The following is a 15,916-nucleotide window of genomic DNA, read 5'->3' as shown; positions in this document are numbered from 1 at the left end:
CATGGTGGACTCGCTATGGTGCCAGAGTACCCCATCTGCGAAATCTTGCCATTTGAATCCTCAACCAAACATGTAACTCCTCAGGATGCGAGCGCAACTGGAGTGTATTTGAAAAAATACACAACAAGAAGCGCAACAGGTTAAACTTAAAACTTAAAATCTTCCAAATTTCCAATTAATTTTTTGAATTCATTAAATAATATTTTTTTATAATTATTATTTTATGATCTTTGTACAGGTTGGAGTCCCAGCGACTTAATGACATGGTCTACGTCTACTACAATCTTCGATTGTGGGTGAGGCAACTTGAGAGGATACCTGATATGGAGGCCATCTCATTGGATGAGTTGACACCACTATTGCATGGAGGGTTGAGGCCAAGAGGCCTCTCACGGAGTCTGCCAATGATTGGTTGGAGCAGGAGGTAGTGGAAGGCATAGAGGGGGAGGAGGAGGAGCAGGAGGAGCAACAGGAGGAGGAGGTGACACCACCTACCCAGGCTACCCTTGCCACTAGTAGAGGACGTGGTTTACCTCCTGTAGCTCTTAGTTCTTTAGCTTCTAGAGCACAGCAGAGTCCACTGACATCTATATCTAGAGGGAAAGGGAAAGCTATTGCATTTTCTCGCAAGAGGGGCAGAGGAAATCAATAGTATTAGTTATTTGGTTCATTTCATTGTATATGACATTATGACTCATGATATGAGATACATTATGATATATATTTTGAGGCTGAGTTGGGACTCATGAGTCAAGACTTACTATTTAGGACATGATTCACTGTTATGTGTGATGTAGCACTAGAAATGATATTACACATCTTATGTATTAGTTCTTTTATCATATTTATGTGTCAATGTATTTATTTTATGTTGTAGATGCTTTAGATATTAAAAAAATTGAAAAAAAATGAATATTTTTGTATTTTACGATTTTTTCCCCTCGCTGATTTAATCCCGATTGCAATTTTCGCAACATTGATGTTAGGTCCTCGCTCTCTTGGGGTTAGTCTCACTTCCAATCATAAAACTGTTCAATCACCCAAGGCTCCTCATCACTCATCTGTATGCATTGAAGACCCATCTTACACACAGATCACACTTCCTCCACTCGAACTACACGATCCCATTGCTCATGCATTGGAGGAGTCTTACGTTGCAAGCACTTGTTCACGACGCAAGTTATCTTTGTTTCTTGCGTTTGCTTGCATGTCACAGTCAAGAGTGTGCTTATGCTTCAAAGTTGCACGCAGTGTCACACAGCACCACGATAAGTCCACAGACTGCTTGTCATGCACATGCACTCACTATGTCCTCTGGGCACTTTGACACACGAAGTGTGGTTGTCTCCATTGTTATATCTTTCTTGTTTGTTGGTTCACACAACTGGGTTGCTCGCGGACCAAGCCTTCACCAACATGGGTCAACCAATGCGCTAGTGGCTGCATTGAAAATATCACTTCACGTGATCGGGTCCATGCACCGTTAGTGTAGGAGTAGGAGTAGTGTTTGCTTTCAGTTGTTTGCTTGCATGCTTGTTTGCTTACATGCTTTGTTTGCTGGTTTGTTTGCTTGCTTTGCTTTCACTTTCGCTTCTGATTTTGCATTGCTTTGTCGTTTGTTAGTTCGCTTGTTTCATTTGTAGGATAGTTTTGCATGAAACCATGTATTACTCTTGAAACGAGCTGGGTAAAGTACAAGAGGGCTTGTACAACTATCACTACTTGGTCATCTGTCATCTTGCCTCTGTATGATGAGTTTGTTACTTTTAGTCCATGGTATGTCGAAGGAAAATACGTACTGTTCGAAGTGAACCTTGGTGAAAACACAACGCTTGCGCGCTAACTAGTGTCACCTTCTTTAATCGGTTGTTTTTGGGTTACCGTTGTCAGTTCAGTGAGTAAGGTGAGGGGGAAAACCTTAACAAGTACGTCAGAGATACAATAAACTACTTCTCTACTGGAACAACCTCTTTTGCTCTCAATAAGTCGGGATCTCTCTTCCGCCTCTGAAATGAATAAGTGCTATGCACAGTTACAAAAATTAAAAAAAGTGAAAAAGTTTGAAAAAATGAAAAATTAATAAGGTGAAAGAAGAGAAAGACTTCCTGCTCAGGAAGGTGATGCAAGTAACTCCACCGGGGCACTGACCAGGCTCGTTGGCAGCAGAGCCATGCTTGTGTTCCTATGTGATTCCGCCAGGGTACTGTCCAAGCCTGCTAGCAGCGGAGCAACACCAGAGATGAAACTAAGACTCTGACGATTATACTGCTTGTGCACCAATATACCCCTCAGCCCCAATCGAAACAACTGTGTTGCCTTGGCTTGGAATGTGTGTCAATCGACCAAGAGCTTGGCAGATACTACATCTTACAATCAAGCTAGTGTGGAAACCAAGAGGAGCTGAGAATTGAACAATACTTCCGGGAGGTGTTAAACTTGCTTTTCACAAACAAGGTCCATTCAGAGAGCTGGAATTTTACCAGTGTGTCGCCAAGTGTTGTAGCGGCTACAACCACCCTACAAAATTTTGCCTTAGCTTCGTTTTGGAGCCTCCCTTCCAACCTTCACAGCAACTTGCTTTGTTTCATCAAGTTCACAAGCTTCAGTGTTTTTCTTGCACAAAGGCAGCCTGTCGATCACAACTTGATGCATTCCCCTCACAGGCTATTCACCCGGACTTGGTCCAGCTGCAGGCTGAGCAGCTTCCCCAAGAAAATTGCGCATTTATGGAGGGAAACCAACCTTCCCTCCAGAAATTGCGCAATCTTATTTGGCAGCTTGTTGAGCTCCAAGATTGCGCAATTCTGCCAATCAACACTCCCAGCAGAAATTGCACAATTTTCTCCAGCAGGGCTGCTCAGCTCGGAATTTGCGCAAATCTAAGTAGTAATGAGCTGCTCTGCCTAGAAATTGCGCAAATCTCCTGGGCAGTCAACCTAGCTCCTAGCCAAAAATGCGCATTTTTTCCCCGCAATCAAGCAGTCTCTTGCATGTGCAACTAAGTTGAACGATTCCCTCCATGACCGAGCAAAACAAACTTGCATGCATGCACTGTTTCTCCCAAGGTAGCATGCAAAGGCATCCCTTGCTTCAGGGATCTATGTTTAGCAGTTGGAGGTTACATGTAAGGATCATTTCAGAAGCCTCCCACCAAATGTCACTTTACCTAGATTTGTGGCATGCGCGTCACAACCTCGATGTTATCAAAACTCATCAACTGGACGCTGCAGAGCTCATTCCTGACATCAACCTTGCATCCCTGACATCCCACATCACATCCAGGAGTAGTCGGCACATTTAGCTCAGTCGTTTTGGGGTAAGCCCATTTCCCATGCCTTGTGTTGCATTTCTATCGCTTTTCGTGTTTTCGCTTGTAAGAGTACTGTTTGCTTGATTTCTTTGAACACTTGTTGTTGTTTACATGTATATTAGCTTGTCCTAGCATTGTTTTAGTTTTCGTCAACATCTCACTGTTGTCGCATGCATGAAACTACGAACTGTCTTTGATTCGGCAATTCGCCTCACCCACATGCATGTTGTTTCGTTTGCTGAATCTGTCATTCGCTGTTTGCATGCATGATCATTCACTTATGCTTGCACTCAATATCACCATGCATTCACACTCACATTTACTTTCAATTGCCCATTGGCGAGTCTGGCCAGCCTTGGCCCAGACTCTGCCTCACTAAGAGCCTCACCAAGACAACATTGCGCAATCCTGAGAGGGAAGGCTTTGTCTTCCTATCAGGAAATGCTAATTTCTACCTAGTGACTGTCCTCCAGGACTGTTTTGCGCATTTTTGAGGGACAGTGACTGTTGGCCCAGAAAATTGCGCAATGCAGTCACTGAGCCTGCAACCATTGCCAGCTGAGATTATGCATTGCGCAATTCCAGCAGTCAACAACCAGAATTGACTGTGGATTGCGCAGTTCCAATAGTCAGTCAGTCTCCCAGCAGCCCAGACTGTGCCTTGCGCAGTCTTGGTAGTCAATCTCTCGATCTCTTCGCCGAAATTGTGCAAATTTCATGATCAGTCACACAGGTATGTTGCAAGAGAGTTCTTAAGTTCATTTTGGTTTTCGACTGACAGATTGCTTGCCATGAGTGTTGCCATGTCTCCAAGTATTGCAGGTGTTCATCTGTCTCTCAGCAGTGCAGGTGCAATGGTTTCCAAGAGGGCAGAGTTGAAGACACCGTTCGGAGCACGCTTGGAGATCCAGTCAATCAAATTTATATGAGCTTGCCTACTCACGAAGATATCAAGTTGTTTGTAGAAAAGAACATCAAGATATCACAGCAAGCAACATCATGAACAACAGCGGAAGGCAGCGTACCGAACGCAACGAATGCAACCAATACAACGAACGTAGCGAATGCAATGAATATAAGAGGAAGGTTGTTGACAACATAGAGACGGAACAAAGTTGCAAGATCAAGCAGATCCACTGATAATGAAAGCAACTTTGGAGACTCAGGCTATGAGGTGATAGTGCGACATGAAGATCGCGCGAAGACAGAGAATGGAACAAAGATGGAGTTGCATGTGCTGAAGCAGCAACTTAGGAAGAACATGAAGTTGCACAGATAGTTGAATGAGTTGCAGCAGGAACAGGAACAACAGTGGGCGCAACATGCACTCACGAATGAAACTGTGCTTGCACAAGTTAAAGATCCAACCCAGCAGCAGACATGATGAACAGTGTTGTTGATCGCATGCAAGAGATTCAGCAACGTGCATGTCATTGTGCGCACGCATGCAACCCAACCCATTCAACACACTCACCAAGGCAAAGACAAGAAGCAGGTCCAACTGGAGTTGAATGTGTACTTCGGCAAGTTGATGTGCATGACCACACACTTGAAGATCAGCACGGACACTATGCATCAATTTGTTGATGGTTCAGCCGCACCCAAGAAGACCATGTGTATGTTAGCAGACGAGTTGGATGAAGGAGCTGATCCAATGCACCGATTGCAACAGAGGCAAGAGTTCACTTCAGCAAGATGTCACCATGAGGTGCATGCACACCATCACGAATGACCAAGCTTGGCATCAGCTCAACGCCTTTACCATCACAAGCATGTCAAAGAGTTGGTCTCATCACAGTGGACCAAGTGTCAGTGATGTCTTGCTCAAGCCATGTTGTTTCACATGAGTACATGTGCATTATAATGTTGAGTCATGTCAAGTGTAAGTCAAGTGTCAATAGTTGGATGTAATAGTGATAGAGTAGGTGAAGAGTCATGAGGGTAGTTGAACTGTCACAAAGGGGAATGTCAAGGGTCACCCCACCCTTTGCTATAAATAGTCCCTCATAACTCATTGTAAAGGATTTTGGTCAGCCAAGCTTCTGATAAGACTATCTTGGAAAGAGCTTGGACAGTATTGTAACGCACCTTGGCTTCTCCACTGCACGGAGCTAGTTCATCTCTTTGGAGGAGTAGGTAGATGTGGTTGTAACGTTCCACTGTTGGGGCTAGCGGGTTTACATGGATGTATTGTATGATTGGAACTTACACTTCTTTATATAATAAGAGCCAACACGTTTTCACACATGTATTGTATCTGTTGTAAGACTGATCTTTAACACTTGTAATGCATGTTGCTTTAACTTTTGTTTTACATATGAACTGTTTCATTTGTTGTAATGCATAATCTATTAATGGAAATGTGTTGTATATGTTGTTAATGCTGTCCCGTCCATGTCGACTGCTCTGCCAGACATCAGATAGACCTTTCATACGAAGCTCGCTATAACAACCGTTGCACTCATTTAGACTGATTCGTGAGTGCTATACGTGTTATCTTACCTTGTATGTTGTCATTGTCGCATCTGTGTGGACTGCTCCGTCGGAAGCTGTGTATGTCTTGTGTGTTGTGTGTTCCTAGCCGAGTTGGGACTGATCCCTTTCAACCTGGAACTCACCTTCACCCTCATTTCAACCCACTTGTGTTAGAACCTCTCATGCACCTTCCTTGACTCACTGCAGCAATCACACCCTTTTTTACTGACAGAGTTATCTTACTTGCCTCTGTGCAATATCGCGATCAAGGCATTACCTTACGACCCACTGCTGGGACTCCTACGACAAACGATCTAAGGTCTAATTGGGACTTCTTACCAGGGAGATCCCCTTGACATGTTGGCGGGTCCAACACCGTCAACAGGTTGTTGAGTCATTATTGAGATCGGGTTCGTGATGTTACATCATATAAAACTTGGGACAACAACCCAGAGGAAGATAATTTGGAGGATGGTGCTCTACATCTAGAAGAATTGCATACCGAACTTCAAAGAGATGATGATAAAGCAACACCAACCATGCCACCCTCACCATCCAGTGGTAGTGCTCGAGTTCCAACATCTTTGCCTTTGCTGTTGCCACCTCCATCTACATCCTCATGTGGAGGGCTTGTGGCTTCTGATTCTGGTCGTCTGACTATGCGAGAGGAGACTCCCAGTAGTAGTAGACCACCACAACCTTCTCAAAAATTAGACATTTCTCACGACGGCAAGAGGAAGCAGTGGATAATAAATTTACTTGTCTTTTCTAGTGTCTAGTAGTTTTCATAACTGTTGACTCTTTCTTATTTATTATGATATTTTTTGAAACAATATATGACAATTTAAGTTTGAAGTTTGAAGTTGGCAATTATAACTCATTGGTAATGAATTATGAATATGATGCTTCGTGAAAGTTGAAACATTTCATTTCATGTTAGATATTTTTTGTTATAGTTTGGTTACTTGGTAATGGTAATGGTTAAAAGTACAACTTTAGTGATCAATGATGATAAATGTTATATATTGAATTTTGAAAGCTTGAAACTTTAAGATTGATGAATCATAAGACTCGATATGTTGTATGTTACTAACTTGTGGACATGGTTGATGAGGATTATAACTGCTAGATGATTAATGTTATATGGTTCAATCCATGTTTTTATGTTTTTTATATCTAATTTATCATTCTACATGTTTTTGTTGACATATATGCATCAAAATATATAAAAATATATATTATATAAAAATTCGCTCCTGATTCGCTCACAAACCGGGAGTGTTTGAAAATGTTGCTTCCTGCTCTTGCTCCCAAGTAGCCTTGGTTCTATCTACAGTTACTGTCAATGTGACTTATGGTTAATGTGTTTGCTATGGAAACTAATTTGGAAATTGTCATTGGGCTGCTAAAAGTACATTGCAGTAATTGCGCTAAGCGTAGAACATACCATTGTTAACTAAAATTAACATCATCAAAATAAAGTATTGTGTTCAATGCTACATCATCATGTAACAAATATAACAACCTGTAACCAGCATAACCAGCTGTAACAATCTCCAAGAAGTCCTCCAACATCTCAAAAAAAACTCCACGTGTGGTCCAAGGGGGAATAATCTTTTTGTGATTTAAGAAATGTTCCAAACAAGGAAAAAGCAGGACTCAATCTTTGACTCAATCTATATGCTAAATTTGGCACACAGCAGCGTCCCTTCTCCACTTGTTTCCATATTAAAATTAGCATAAAACCTATGCTATTATTAACTAAAAGGCAGTGCCTCACCTTATCTTCATGCTGATTGAGACACAGAGCAGGGCTAGATCTGTTGCTAAATTATCGCTTGTTTTCAATGAACATCAGCGCACTCCTTATATTGATGAATTGAAAATCTCTAAGATGCTGACTTCTCTGGGATAAGTGTTGTCATTATCTTCATGCAGTATGCTGAACTAATCCTTCTTGGGATGTTGATCTGTCTGTCATAGAAGTGCTGAGTGTCATGCACCTCTCAGGTAACAAATTTGCATCCAAGATCCTGAGTCTGGTTCTGTTTGGTCTTCTTTAGGAATCGATAACCTGTCATTGAGGAAAAGCATGGCATGTACAGGTTTCTTGCTGAAGAACGACCAACACACAGCCTGGTTATGATAAGTACAATCCTACTTTAAGTATGCCACTTAAATTCTGAAAATAAAGGTTCCATGATTCTGGAAATGCTGGAATCTCCTCTAATCTGCACTTTGGTGACTTTAAATGTCATCAGTGATAACAATCAATGCTTCAGAAATGCTTATTCAACTAAAGAACCATTGCTACAAATTCTGCCACATCTTGATCACTCCCAAAAATATGCTTGATAAGCAAATAATCTGTATTTAACCCTAACTTGCAGAAGGTGCAAGTTCAGGAGTTAACAGATGACAGTAATAGAAAAGATATGCAGTGGAAGAATAATATCATTTAACCCAATTCATTAGTATGATTATGAGCATATGCCCTGAAGTAGCCACTGCAATGAGGGATCTGCATGTTTATTAGAGAGGTGTGCACAAATGAGTGGAAATGGGATGGAAAAGTAGGTTTAACTTTTAAGTACTTGTCCATATGCCCTATCACCAAAGTTGGAACAGTATGCAAAAGGATGGCCTGCATTAATGATAGGCAGGCTGACGTATTAGTTTCCTCACAGCCTTATGTATTTAAATAAGGCCAGCCTATTCTCTGTGGGTGCCGTGAAGATAGATGCACATCTATCTGTTCCTCAAGGAATTATAATCGCTCTTGGTTTCATGGTACAACTGAATGCTTCTCTCTTAATATGAAAGCTGGCTTCTTCACTGTCTTATGCTTTTATTAGGTATACATTGCAGGGCTCTAACAATAATAATCTAATATTTAACAAAACCATGACTGATCTTAGTGATCAAGGTTTTTAACGATCTTAGCATTCTTGCTTTGGTTGTGATTGAAATAGAGTAACTGTAATGATATCCAATGCTAGGTTTGTGTAAAACTTTTCCTGTGATGCTACTACCCTTATAGGTGTCAGTTTGGCATACTTACAATATTGAAGCTCTTGGGATTTTCCATGGAGCACATTTTTCTACTACTCTAATGTTCAAAGAAAGCCGGATAGTCCTTTATATATATTGTCTCTTGGACAAGTAATTTGGTAAGACAGATTCCAAATATCTGATGACTATATTTATTGTTTTGTCAGGACCTTTTCATTCCTTCAGCAGTTTCCATGGCAGTCCCTTTGGCACTTATGTCACAAACCAGGTAAGCGCTATCACCTAAACTACTTCCTGGCTTCTTTTGATCCAGTCTGTGTATTATTCGTGATATGGAATGGCACAATAATGTAGAAGACTAACAAATATTGTCCATTCTGCCATATTTTCCAGTGAAGTTCAAGACAGAAAAGAAGAGGTAACAGATGCAATGCCATCAGAGCAGATGGTACCTGGAGGACAACTTGTTTTTCTAGTTGGTATTGGCGCCCTGCTCTTTGTTCCTGTCTTTAAGGCAGTAACAGGATTGCCTCCTTATTTGGGTATGCTTTTAGGCCTTGGAGTTCTGTGGGTTGTGACAGATGCAATTCATGACAGTGATGTTCAGAGTCAGAAGTTAAAAGTACCACAAGCTCTCTCTCGAATTGATACCCAAAGCACCCTCTTTTTCCTCGGAATTCTTCTTTCAGTTGGAAGGTAAGCATGAAGACCTGTTGAAATTCATCATTGTGCCTCATTCTCAATTGAGAACAAACAAGTTTGTTTTTGGTAGTCTACAAATTTAGTTCTGTAAATGTTATTGCTGATCTTCATGGTTGCCATAACTTATGCAGTCTGTTGGTTGGGTTTGATGATGTTTCATATGCAGCATTCATTCCAAAAAAACCTTTATGCAATTTAAGGCTTGTATAATTTCAAATTTATGAGTAACTTTTTAAAAGGGATTGCCATTACCAATGGGGTCTTGGTTCTTTGGTGAGGTAGGTGGATTATTAAGCCATCCAATGGGGTTCTATTCTTGCTGTGGTCTTCCCTATCCTAATGGTATGTGAAGAAAACAGGATGAGGTCCGGTGCAAGTCCCAGCTGAATTTATTGAAATAGATACCCCTCAAACCCAACACCGAAGCCAAAAGAAGTCTGTATAAAGCAGTATAGCCCCTAACCTTGGGGTGTGTTTCTTGAGGCGACTTCCAAAACAAGGGGTGTATCCAAGTTGTGACAGTACACAAAGTGATGCAAATGTTCGGCATAAATTCATTTATCCTAAAATGTTTCTCTATCCAATGGATTCAATTTACACTACAATGCTAGTTAGAAGGCTCTACTCTTGGCATGAAGCATGTTCTTGTTGCCACAAAATCTAGCAGGCCCGGTGCAAAGTCTCATTGGGTAGGGCCAGACCTTCTGACAACAAGAGAAAGGGTTGTCACTGTTACCACAACAACCTTTTTCTTGCTCTTCACTGGTAGTTAACCACAAGAGAGGCTTCCCTAAATCACCTAATGTTAAAATTTGACAGCTCAGGGATGAATTTCTCCTAGAAAAAAAACATATCTTTCAAATCTGTTTGAACTGCCTATAATAAAATTTCATTTTTAATAATTCTAATATGACTTCCAAAACTAGTAAGTCACATCTCAACTCGGAAATAACTTTCCAAAATTAGAAAGTCATGACTAAATAATCAAGGATGATCTCGTCATATGAAATCCATTTTAAAATCAAATCAATCATGATTATACAAGTCGAGAATTAATATTTTTATCCTCACTAGTATTATTATTGTAATGATACTATTAATCTATAAAATAGTCTAAAGTCATTCACCTTTAATGGATTAATAAAAATGAATTCTCTCATGAAATAAGTAATGTAAATTGAGAATCTTTTGCTTGGCAAATTGAGTTTCTCCCTTGGAATAAAATAGTAACTCCACACTTAAGAGAATGTAACTCTCCCTCACTAATTCAATATATGGCAAGTGTAACTCCTCTTCATTAAATGCACTTGTAACTCCTCCATTCAATTTGATTTGTAACTCTCACCAAATATTCTCTCATGTCTAAGTGTAACTCTCTCTCTCCTTAATTCGAATTGTAACTCCTCAAGACGTGTACCTCTCTCTCTATTCTTGGGATGAGTTACACTTCTCTTCAAGTAACTTCTTTCTCATGGAATTGAATTCTCCTATTATTGGCTCAAGGCATGAATTCATTTTGTAACTCCTCTCATTTCTCATCTATTTAAGCAAGAGCAAGTCAGAGTTGATGTAGCATGTTCATTGTGAAGAAGGAGAGCTCGTGTTGACTGTGTGAAAGAGAAGTGTGAGAGCGAGTGAAGAGTAAGAGCAAGGGAAGAGCTAGAGAAAGTGTCAAGGACAAGATCTGATCAAAAGAAGAAGATTTTCAAACAAAGAGCAAGAGCACTTCAGCCGCAAGTTGATCAGAAATTGGTGACTTTATTCATTTTCATTCTCTCTCTCTTTGTGCTCTGCCGAACAATTGAAAAAATCTAATAGAAGAAGAATCATTTGGGTTTTCCCTTGTGGGTTTTTCCCTAGTCATTGGACTTAACTCTTAGTGTCTCATATTTGTGCTTTGTTGTTTTCATATGATCCTTAAGTTTATCTTCTATTTACAATTGTAACAACATAGAACATTCAATTTTCTGCAAAGTACATTTCGTTTTTTGCAAAGTATACTCAGTTTTCTGCAACGTACATTTAGTTTTTTGCAAATTCAACTTTCTGCAAAATACATTCATTTTTCTGCGAAGTACATTCACTTTCTGCTAAGTACATTTAGTTCCATTCAGTTTTTTGCAAAGTACACTCAGTTTTCTGCATAGAACTTTCATGTTTTGCAATTTTGTTTTTAAATTTTTTCATAGAAATTTGAGATTTTAACATGGTATCAGAGCCTTAGTGAAGACAAGTCCAAGGAGACCAGAGATCACCTGAAGAGACCCCACTTGCTGCCAAAGTTTTTTTTTATCAAGATGACTTCGTCCTACTTCAAGGTAGAGGAGAAGTTGAATGATGCTTCAAACTTTGGTCCATGGAAAGCAAGGCTAGATATCACTCTTGAAGAACACAAAGTTTTGGAGTATGTTGAAGGCACAATGGCTGATCCACCAGAGAATTCAAGTGCTGCTATCAAATCCAAACATAAAAAAAGTGAAATCAAAGCTAGGAAAATTATCCTTGATTCTCTTAGTGATCATCTCATTATTTATGTTTCTGGTTTGAAGAAAGCTAAAGAAATGTATGACAAACTAATTGACATGTTTGCAATTAGTAATTTGAACTAGATTATTGCCTTGAAGAATCACTTTAAGGACATCAAAATGAATAGAGGAGAGACAATTCAAACATACTTCGTGAGAATCACTGAAATCAGGAATCAATTGTCAACAACTGGTGAAGCTATATCCGACAAAGAAATGGTGTTGATTGTGCTTGGAGGCCTTTCTCTTGCTTGGGAGAATTTTATCACCACCATCAGCAACATCAACACTATTCCCACATTTGATAAGCTCCTGGGACCAAGAGGAGGCCAAAATGATCTCAAAAGGGGGAATTTCACATCATGAAGAAATAGAACCTACTGCTTTTATAACCTATGACAAGAGAAAGAAAGGTAATAAAAAGAAATATGTTTTCAAATCAAATAAAGAGAATCTAGACATGTCAAAAGTTAGATGCTTTAACTATCAAAAGCATGGTCACTTTGCTCATGATTGTAAAGAAAGAAGAAGAGCACCTAGATTCAAAAACAAATATGATTATAGAAAAGACTCTTCTGAAAATCAAAGTAAAAGGCATCCTAAGAAAACAAGAAATCCAAGATATAGAAATAATGCAGTGGAAACTCAATCATAATCTTTTCTTGTTTCTGCTCCTTCTAGTTCTTATTCCGCAGATTCATTTGATAGTTGGTTAGTTGATAGTGGTGCTTCCAAACATTTTACTGGTTACAAAGAAACACTCTCTAATCTAGTTGAGAGGGAGACTAATTTAAATGTTATCCTTGGAGATAATTCTACTCACCAAGTTAAAGGTTATGGTTTAGTTTCATTTTAGTTAGATGATGGCAAATCTATTTTTCTGCAAGAAGTTTTGTATGTACTTGGTTTGAAAAAGAATATTGTATCTATATCTACTCTAGAAGATAAAGGAATGAAAGTTGCTTTTATTAATGGAAAGGTTCTAACCTGGCCTTTGAACTCAAGTATGAGAGAAGCCTTCACTCTTGGATCAAGATGTGAAGGGCTTTACAAAGTCAATGGTAAACCCATTCATGCACTAGTCCATGATATCGATCTTCAGTGTGAGCTATGGCATAGAAGATTTGCTCATTTACACTACAAAGTCTTACTGTGAAAATTCCTAATCCTCAAGGAACCCCTACTGTAGCAAATCTGAATCTACTTTACCTACTTGATTTTAATATGTATTATCGAGTTATTCTCTGAATACTGAAGCAAATTACTTTTGCGGCCTACACTATAAATTTGATTACATGAAACATAAAACTGAGCAAAGAACAAGATACATAGGACACTGTTATTTTTGGACAAAATAGTCCTTGAAAAACCAAATGCAGGAAAACCGGTGCAACAGCTCCGAGGGTATATTATTATGCAGGAGAAAATTCTGAATACAAATCTAGGATGCTCAACTAGCAATCCTTTACAGAGAAAAATACTGGACAAAAAATTGGTGAAATGATCTCACCCGTTGATGTGGCCATATCATTTGCAGCCACTCTGGAAGATTCGGCTCACGTTCAGTCCAAAGTTGAAAGGGCTAACAACTTCATTGAGCGCATTCAACACATCCACCAATAGGTCTATGATATATTGGACAGAGCCAATGCTAAGTACAAGCAGTGCCATGATCAACATTGAGTGCCGCACAAGTTCCAGGTGGGCGACAAAGTTTGGATACATTTGCAGAAGGAGTGCCTTGTTGGACCTCACTGCAAGCTTCGCCCACTCCAATATGGGTCATACACCATCACCAAGGTCGTCGGTGACAATGCCTTCGAGCTCAACATCCCACCGTTCCTTGGTTTGCACCCAGTGTTCAATGTAGATCGCCTTCGGCCATACTTTCCACCATTGTTGGACACATCTGACATTGCAAAACAACTCACACCAACAGAGCTCAACCTAGACTACATGGAACAAGCCACAATTGATCAGATCATGGACACAAATTAAGAACACTCGCCAATAGACGATACAGTTATATCGAGTTTTCAAAGCAGGTCAACTCCTTCACCAGGGCAAGTGGTTCACTAGGGACCAGGTTTAACAGAAATTTCCTCACCTCATGGAGGCTCTGCATGCAATGGGGACCATTGCTTCCTAAGGGGGGAGAAAACTGATCCAAACTTAAACAGGAACACAGCAACTTACAAATATAATCATAAACACAAAGATGCAGCAGAAAAACACCTCATTTCATTAATAGAAAAATATTGAACTATGCTTACAAATAGAATGGAGATAAGATAGCTCGGGCGATGGTAGCTTATCTCTGAGAAGAGATGTGGTGGCTACATGCCTCTGAACTGTGTTACAATGAGGCTCAAGGGCTTATTTATTATTGGAAAACATGAGAATACCCTAAACAACAAAAACCTTAACCCTAGGAGATGTAACATCAAGAGTTTGTGGGTTGTGTTGGGGTTAGTTGGGCAGCCAACTTCCCAGGGTCGTAACTTGATCATATTATCTCCATTTGGCGCATACGATACCTTGTTGGAAAGGTCTCGCCAAGTACTACAGGTTTTGCCGCAGGACCCTTTCTATGGGCACGGGCCTGCCGTGGATCCCAAAAAAACACCGTTTTGGGGGTCAAAACTGCTCCGGAAATTCAAGACCCGAAAAATTGCTAAAAATAGTAAATGCTGAAATGAAAATGGAAACAGATGAAACTGACTGCGGGGTCTAGGTGGAATAGACGGGTGGCCACCAATATCCACCTGGATCACCATGCCCAAGTGTGCCCAAGAAAAACAAGCATAAACACCCAATTTCTTAATGAAAAATCATACCTTTGGGATTGGATGGCCCACCTTCAAACATACAATCATGACATATGAGCAAGGGTACACAATGGTTAGCTCAATTGGCAGAGAATGGTAACACATCAAAGCTATCATGTGGCTACAAGGGGCTATTGACTGTCTGCTGAAGACAATCTAGGAGAAAATTTCTCCTATGGGGTCACCCATGTGAAAATTTCATAAACTGGAATACTATTGCAATAACTAGTATTATTTCTTCTAACTGATAAATTAATTATTCAGTTTATTGCTATGGAAACATCGAAATGAACACACTGCAACCTTCACAAATAAAACTGCGGAAAATAAATAGCACTGGAACTGAGAAAATATTAGCACAAATAAAAATAACACCATTGTTTTTTAACAAAAGTCCAAAAAAAAACCCAATGTGGGAAAATCGGTGCAGCAGAGGTGGGTTTCATTTTATTGTGCAGTTGTGAAAGTCTGAGTACAATTTGGACGCCTGAAATTGGCTATCCACAACAAGAAAATCTGGGCAAAATTATTGAAGGGAACTATCCTTCCTCCACAAGAATTCCTGGTACAACCTGCCTTCAGAAAACTTGGCCTCTTGGACCCTCTGCGTCAACATTTGCACTGCTCTATGTAGTCTCCGATGAATTCGTTATTCCTGCCTCCGTTGAGGAAATTGTCTCTCCGACACTCTGGAACTTCTACTCGGCCTCTGGAACTGAGAACAAATTTCTCTCTAGCTAAACCGAACTGCCAATCTGAAGCAACTGCGTAGTCCTTTGTGCTGCCTCACCGGGAATAACTCGACCCTCTTGCTGCTGCCTCTTCGGATATGGAAAACTTCCTCTGGAGTCTCTGTCTCTGCCCCTCACTTAGTGCTTCGATCTTTGGCTCTCTGGCAGCTCACTGTTTCTACTCTGGAAATCGATCTGTCAAGGAAATCGAATTTCTGGTGTTCTCAATTGTATTCTCCAAGTGCTCGTCGACTTCCTCTTATAATCCGTTGTTGGAGCTCCAATGACCAAGATTAAAACTTAATCGATGGCTAGGATCATCTTGGAATCGAT

General features: G+C 40.1%; 1 protein-coding gene across 4 annotated transcripts in view; it reads left to right on the top strand.

Moving 5' to 3' along the window:
• LOC149146658 (sodium/proton antiporter 2-like) overlaps window positions 1–15,916 on the top strand; it is a 307,652-nt gene that overhangs the window by 247,029 nt on the left and 44,707 nt on the right. For all 4 annotated transcript variants that reach the window (XM_089448111.1, XM_089448112.1, XM_089448113.1 and 1 more), the window contains 2 exons: window positions 9,004–9,065; window positions 9,191–9,493. In XM_089448111.1, coding sequence (XP_089304237.1) covers window positions 9,004–9,065; window positions 9,191–9,493 — 365 coding nt within the window. The remainder of the gene's footprint in view (window positions 1–9,003; window positions 9,066–9,190; window positions 9,494–15,916) is intronic.

Source organism: Pinus tabuliformis, chromosome X, assembly GCF_031772625.1.
Source record: "Pinus tabuliformis cultivar Carrire ecotype Pingquan chromosome X, CPIR1, whole genome shotgun sequence".
NCBI lineage: Eukaryota > Viridiplantae > Streptophyta > Pinopsida > Pinales > Pinaceae > Pinus > Pinus tabuliformis.
The sequence above is the reverse complement of the archived record's forward strand: the minus strand, read 5'-3'. Positions and strand labels throughout refer to the sequence as shown.